This window comes from Euwallacea similis, chromosome 1, assembly GCF_039881205.1.
Source record: "Euwallacea similis isolate ESF13 chromosome 1, ESF131.1, whole genome shotgun sequence".
Classification (NCBI taxonomy): domain Eukaryota; kingdom Metazoa; phylum Arthropoda; class Insecta; order Coleoptera; family Curculionidae; genus Euwallacea; species Euwallacea similis.
The window spans coordinates 2,985,392-2,991,872 of NC_089609.1; the positions used below are offsets into that span (position 1 = coordinate 2,985,392).

Below are 6,481 nucleotides of genomic sequence, written 5' to 3' on the forward strand. Positions count from 1 at the left end.
TATGACCTCATCACTGTTTTCCAATATAAAAATCGCTGACGCAAATATTAAAAGATTCACGACATATCTTTCTCGACTTATATTTAGCCGTATTCCTCAATAGTTGCCAAAATTTTTTATTTCTTGACGTGCACATCCTACAGTTTGTTTATATCAATGGATGAATAGGATTTTTTCAATTTCTACAATACCTCTTCCCCCTCCAGATTATTAATAGTTCAGCTCCGCACTATCACATAGTTAGAAGACCTAATTAGGACACATAAAACTGGACAGTTTTTGACATTGATGTTCTCCAGCCACGAATCCTGGACAGATATCTCGAAAAACCTGGGTTTGTTGTTGTTCAAATGGGTGCCTTATCCATCCCAATACACAATGGCCCTTGACCATCAAACCTTTGTTAAACATTATAGTTCTGTATCTGTGACAATGATTATTTCTAAAATACCTACCTCCTCGCCCTTAACAGTAACGTTGATTTCATTTAAAGACAATAAATGACCCGTCCACTCCTTAAATCCAAAAGTCGCTTTGCCTCTGAAGATTTAGGCGGTAGATACCGCACCAGCTGCTCTCCTCCAGGTATGTTGAGCCCATCTAGGACAATATTCTTACAACTCTGGATAGCTTCAGGTATCGACTTGATCAAACTCAGTTTCAACGCACTGATCTGCATTGATGAAGACAAGCTGCAAAACTAGAAATGTGAATAGTCAAAAACGAGCCAAGATGCGAGAAACCGAAAATGAGCAACGTTTTTTGGAAAATGAGACTAATTTACAAAGAAATGAATGTAAGTATTTATTGATAGGTTTGGTGATAAGAATTAAAGTAGTGAAAACAAATATTATCCGTCGTAGTTACTTCAGTAGAGAGGGCAGTGGAAAGCCAATAATAAGTATCTAATTGATTAAAATTAACATTTGTATCCTTTCGGCGCATAATTAGTACAGTTATTTTCAGTTGTCCCTAAGATATTGACATTCTTCCAGATCCAATCGAAACATCCTTCTTGTGCACACAACACAAACACCGGCATGGCTCCATTCAATACATTGCCGAAAATATTTTCTAATGTGAGATTATGGATGGGAATGTTGTTGTTTGGAGGGCCATTCTGGGGTTGACCAGCAGGCAAATTCTTGTAATTTTGCTCAACACTTATGCCGTACTGTTTGCAGTCTAAAAAGGAGGTTCGTTAGGAGAGATAGATATACAATTGGTTGACGAAGGAAGTTTTACCTAACATTGTAATGTTTCTATACAAAACGTTCCTTATCAAACCCTCCCCAGCATCCACATGAGTCTTAACGTGAATTCCATTCTCTGACATGGAAATTATAGAGTTTTCAACAATAGTATCTTCCACTGCAGAAGAATTTACACTGATAGAGAAGCCGTGGCTGCCGTGACAGAACATGTTTCTCACTGTTATGTTTTTTCCACTGTTAAATACTACACAATCATCCTGATTGTACACACTAGAGTCTTCAATGACAATATTCCGGCTACTGCTAATGCCGAAACCGTCAGTGTTATGCCCAAATTTATCAGTAGGAGCTACCCCCTAGAGTGGAACTACAATACGTCTTCATCTATTGTAACGCGATCTTACTTCATCTCCAGCCAGGTTATCAATTATCCAGTTCCTTATGGTAACATTTTCAGAGGAAGACACTGAGGTACATCCTACAGGGCAATGGTGAAGAGCTATCCCTTCAAACAGTGCATTAGTGGCCTGGATCCTGAAGAATTTTGGTTTGGTGACGTTACCCCAAGTCCCTTGGCCGTCCCACCATAACTGGCCCTGTCCATCAAGTAAGGATCCTATAATAGGATTTTATTTAGTATTTATTTACTTACTTACTAGTTAATTTTAATTTCACCAGATTCCCCTCTAACTGTAATCCCGTTCCCCGATATTGACACTAGAGGACCACTCCATTCGTAGAAAGTAAAAGTGGTTCTCCCTCTAAAGGTCAATGTTGATCCTTCATTAAGGGCAATTTGAAGCTGCTCGCCTCCAGGTACAATAACGCCGTCTATCACAATATCTTGGCAACTTTTTACCATTTCTTCTACATCTTCGTATTGCTTTATAATGCACTGAGCGTCTACGTTGACCCCACCAATGAGTCCTATAGTGGCTAGAAGGGTATTAATGAAAAGGAGGTGTGAAATAGTCATTTTCTGGCTCAAGGCTGAAAATAAGTATGTTTATCCTTTATGAAGGAGTTTGTAGTACCAGTTTGAGTGGTACGTGGGCAGATAAATTATTAATGTTCATATTGACGTCAATGTAAAGTATTTGTAAGAGTGCGTGTCGTGTATTTATCCCTTAAAACGGTGTAACTACTTAGAGTATTTAAATCGAGATAAAGGACAAGTGTGGTACCTAAGTGCAATTAGCTCAGTATCGGAGTTTATCTTCCTCTCGTTGTGATAGAACACCTTGTATAAGAAAGTAATAACAACGCATTACTTCGGTAACTAAGTTTATTTTGCTAAATATGACCAACAATTGAGGAGGTGCGACGTTGAGATTTGAGCTCTCCGAGCGGTATTTGCAAACTTTTCTAGAATGACAAGAAGTGCTATGTGTGTTTTATGAAAATGATCGGATTTAGATATTTTTAAGCACGTATTGTACAGGATGTTTCAAAAAGGTGATGCCAAACTAGAGGAAATTATAGAGCATGTTGCCGTAGAACATTTTTGCATACAAATCTTTAATCGAAAATGAACCGTTTTGATTCTGGGACAATTTTAGCTAAAAATGTAATGTTTTCTTATTAACACTAAAATACATCGATATTTTAATTATTTTTATTAAAAACAAAACAAAAACAATAGTTTATAATAATAATTCAAAATGGTGACTCTTCGCCTCGTTATATAGACTTATCCGTTGAATCATAGAATCGTGCCCCTTTGTAGCATGTGCGGATCTTGTTACACGAAAAGACAGGTGGCCATCACTCTTTCTAACAGCTCCTCGTGGGTGACTATAGAGGTTTCATAGACCAGAAAAATGATGTAACTCCAGAAAAAAATCCAATGGGGTTAAATCGGGACTTCGTTCTGGCCAACTGAGAGGTCCTCCTCTGTAGACTGGCAACAGATTAAGAAATGAAGTTATCCACGATTTGCCTTTGATGTGTGAATCCCTTCTAAAGGTTTTTTAATTATCTCTCTTTACCTTGCATCTAGATTAACCTCCAAATTGTTATTGCAAGAATGTTGCAACAAAACTGTATAAATTAATCATATCTCTGGCGTTTGGTTTAAGTAAATAGTGAGTCGTAATGTTGTCAACAAGATCATGTGCTATTATTTCCAAGTCGTAAATTACGACTTTATTTTCCACGGTTTTAATTCAGTCCGTGGCTAAACTTAATCTCAAAATAGCATCTTCCCCATGTCTGTACGTCACCTCGACGGCAAAATTACATAAAGTAGCCGGTAATTTCCCAAAAGTTTCAGTTCGTAGAGGTTTCGTGGCTGATAAACATCGCAAAAGTGCATCCAGTCATGGCGTTCATGATGCCTGTGGTGAAGAACGACTGGGATATCTACAAGTCCAATCGATCCAGGAAGACCTCCGAATGCAACACCTCTTGCACCAGCCGCACTAGAAAGATATCGGAGTGTGTTTCGGAAGGACATGGAAGTATCTCTAATAACAGATTGATGGAAGCACCTATTCCGAAACACCATTCCGTACCAGATAGAATGCCATCCAGGGCTTTCACGTCTAGATCCAGGACTAGTTCTGAGCACTTACCCAACAGGGCTAAAACCTCTATTCCTTCGGAGAGAAACGTGTCGGCTTCTGCTAGCAACCTGAAGCCCACAAATGGTGGAGGGTGGCTCGATAAGCTCAAGAGGTTTATGAAGAACAGGAAGAAGTCAGAGGAGGAAAGGTTGCAATAGTGTTGCAGTCTTAGTGGGCGTTTAATTTCCGATTTGGACGCAAATCTGCCTGAACAGTAAATTGATAAGGAGATTCTGTCCATAATTTGGGTGGCAGATGGATAACCTCAAGAAGTTCACGAAGAACGAGAGAAAGTCGGACGAGGACGGATCACAATAAGTACTTTTTTAGTTTTAGTGAGTTTAGCTTCGCAGGTGTTGGATTCCACACTTTTGAGAATTGAAGATAACATTCTAGATCTTCCCCCGTTGTGGCGCCATCTGTGACAGAAGTTGTGAAGTGATTGAAGATCTCCGCGCAAGTCGGGAATGATTTCTTCTTCAACTGCGCGGGACGCTCCTATTGATCAACGCGGCCCTGCAGCGGCATCTAGTTTCCAGGTCGTGCCTGTGTAAGCGCAATTTCCAACATGGAACGCCAGTCTGCGCAACACGGGTTCTTGGACTTAAAAAACCCGAAAACAATCTAAAAATTTAAATAATGGAATCAACAAAAGCACGTGCTGTTTGTTTTGATTGCGAATCATTTCGCGCTTATGTTTTAAACTGCACGTAAGCCGATGGAATACTACAAACTTATGAGTTATAACTTGAATCATCAATCCCTTCCCTCCGCTGTCCTCGTCCGACACGACCACAAAATATTTCGGTCTTGCCGGAAAGTTCATTCTAGTGGCAGCACGCGACAGAGATAGCGCATACGTGAGCGGTCGTGGTGTTCGATTCATACAAATTTTCGGGACGATTCAAAACAAACATGGCCTTTATGATGCCGGTAGTGAAGAACGATTGGGACATCTACAAGTCCAATCGTTCTCGCAGAACATCGGAATGTGCCAACACGAATTCCTGTCGTTCTAGAAAGGTCTCCGAGTGCCGTTCAGAGGGTCCAAGCAGCATGTCAACGTCTCCGGGATCGGATTTCATAACGTCTCCTCATCGCTCTGTCCCGGACCGAATGTCCTCGAGACAGTACACTCGCTCGAATTCTGCGAGCTATTCCAGAGCGAGCTCTCAAAGCTTTCAGAGCCCGATGAAGAGCGCTTCTTCGTCGCCGCCGAAGAACAATTCCTCGACAAGTCTCAACAAGTTCCACAACAGGCTGCTGGACAAGTTGAAGAAGACCATGAAGAGCGGCAAGGACGACGAGAGGACCAACTCATGAGGCAAGGAGCGCACCAAAGACGGGAAGAGTGGTGGAACCTCCTAGTGGGACATGAAGAATGGACCAGTAATTCCATTTTAAAGCGGGCTTTTATTTTTGACCGGGCACTATATGTGGGGGCGTGTATAGCTTTAGATGTCTATTATAGCGACTGTAGGTAAATACACACATGAGGTATTTTTACGTGAGAGCGAAATTGATGATATATCACCTGTGATTGTAGGTCTTTGGATGTATTTATTTGAGGTGTGTAATTTTTTTCAGTTTCTTAAACGTGTCATGCAACGAACTAGGTTCTTCGGTTAAATTTCGTGTAGAAATTGAGTTTCGGAGAATGTTCTAGAAGGTCTAGGCGCTTGATCCGATTCAACTCGTGTCATGACATATGCTTTAGATTAGATTAGAGTGTCGTTTAGTCCCGCCTGGTCATGTGTATAGCTTATTAATTAATATTTACGTAGGGTGACAAAATTTTTAATGTAAATATTCGAGCGATTGATAACGAAGGCAGCACCATTAAGGAACGTTGTCAGAAAGTAATGGTGACCTACTTCTGTGATAACCGAACAAAACGTTTTTTTGAACGGCATCAGCAACGGCCGAAGATTCGGACGCAGTTGCCGAAGATTCGGACGCAATTGCCGTTCTCGGCTTCTTGTTGCAATTGATGAATCCCGACTTACGGAACCAAAACGCTGGATCGCCCTCGATTTCGAGGCGCAAAACGACTCTCCCGAGCGTGTTTGCTTCAACTCTAGCTTCCGCTGACGATCTCCACTTTTTGGGCAATAATAACTGTCTTTTCCATTAGAAACGTACATTTTGTCACTCTATTTGAATGCAAATTTTCGCCTCGTTTTTTCGAGGCAGATTGACTTAATTTTCGAAAGACTGGTTAGTTGGAGGATATTAATAACAGATGATCTAATTTTACATATTTTTGCTTGTTAGATTTTTCAGTAAGTGTAGTTTAAGTATTAATATTAATAACGAAATATTCTAAAGTGTTTGTCAACTCAAATAAAGTTTTAAAAGAAATAATTGTAAAAGTGAAATAATATATTTATTATATCTACCATTCATAATAAAAAGGCTTGATTATGGTCACTGAACATGAGGGACAATACAGTAGATTTGGCGGGCCTTGCCGCCAAAACATGCATCACTGCTCTCAATATATAAATCGCATTCCAGACTAAAATGTAACGAATCTTTATATCAGCACTTGATGTAGACTTAATAAACTTTCTATTGTATTATTTGAAGATTTGTTATTTTTGATAAGCCCTCGACTCCTTTGACTTTGTATTAAAATTTATAATATATAATAATGTAATAATCTGCATATAATGCTTGTGGTACCTACATGTTGATAATTAA

General features: G+C 39.8%; 3 protein-coding genes across 4 annotated transcripts; 2 read left to right on the forward strand and 1 right to left on the reverse strand.

Moving 5' to 3' along the window:
- Positions 1-820: 820 nt before the first annotated feature.
- On the reverse strand, positions 821-2,191 carry LOC136408925 (polygalacturonase-like). The gene is made up of 4 exons (XM_066390150.1): positions 1,890-2,191; positions 1,619-1,830; positions 1,246-1,570; positions 821-1,185 (listed from the first exon to the last, which is right to left on the reverse strand). The coding sequence occupies exons 1-4, from the start codon at positions 2,188-2,190 to the stop codon at positions 920-922; spliced, it is 1,104 nt and encodes a 367-aa protein (XP_066246247.1). The 5' UTR covers position 2,191; the 3' UTR covers positions 821-919.
- Positions 2,192-3,534: 1,343 nt separating this feature from the next.
- Positions 3,535-3,936, forward strand: LOC136413546 (uncharacterized). The gene has a single exon (XM_066397166.1). The coding sequence runs from the start codon at positions 3,535-3,537 to the stop codon at positions 3,934-3,936; it is 402 nt and encodes a 133-aa protein (XP_066253263.1).
- Positions 3,937-4,063: 127 nt separating this feature from the next.
- Positions 4,064-5,718, forward strand: LOC136417802 (uncharacterized). Of its 2 annotated transcripts, XR_010752871.1 has the most exons (2): positions 4,064-5,447; positions 5,707-5,718. XR_010752871.1 is itself a non-coding variant. In XM_066403645.1 (1 exon), exon 1 carries the CDS (start codon positions 4,694-4,696, stop codon positions 5,099-5,101), a length of 408 nt encoding a protein of 135 aa, XP_066259742.1. In that variant the 5' UTR covers positions 4,064-4,693; the 3' UTR covers positions 5,102-5,641. The 2 variants fall into 2 exon arrangements, 1 of the variants encoding a protein (XP_066259742.1); XM_066403645.1 differs by lacking the exon at positions 5,707-5,718 and having other exon boundaries at positions 4,064-5,641.
- The last annotated feature ends 763 nt before the right edge of the window (positions 5,719-6,481 follow it).

Coding starts and splice junctions, on each gene's coding strand:
- LOC136413546 (XM_066397166.1), top strand. CDS start 3,535: ATGGCGTTCATGATGCCTGTGGTGAAGAACGACTGGGATATCTACAAG.
- LOC136408925 (XM_066390150.1), bottom strand. CDS start 2,190: ATGACTATTTCACACCTCCTTTTCATTAATACCCTTCTAGCCACTATA. Junction 1,831..1,889: donor TACAGTTAGAGGGGAATCTG/GTGAAATTAAAA, acceptor ATCCTATTATAG/GATCCTTACTTGATGGACAG. Junction 1,571..1,618: donor ATAACCTGGCTGGAGATGAA/GTAAGATCGCGT, acceptor GTTCCACTCTAG/GGGGTAGCTCCTACTGATAA.
- LOC136417802 (XM_066403645.1), top strand. CDS start 4,694: ATGGCCTTTATGATGCCGGTAGTGAAGAACGATTGGGACATCTACAAG.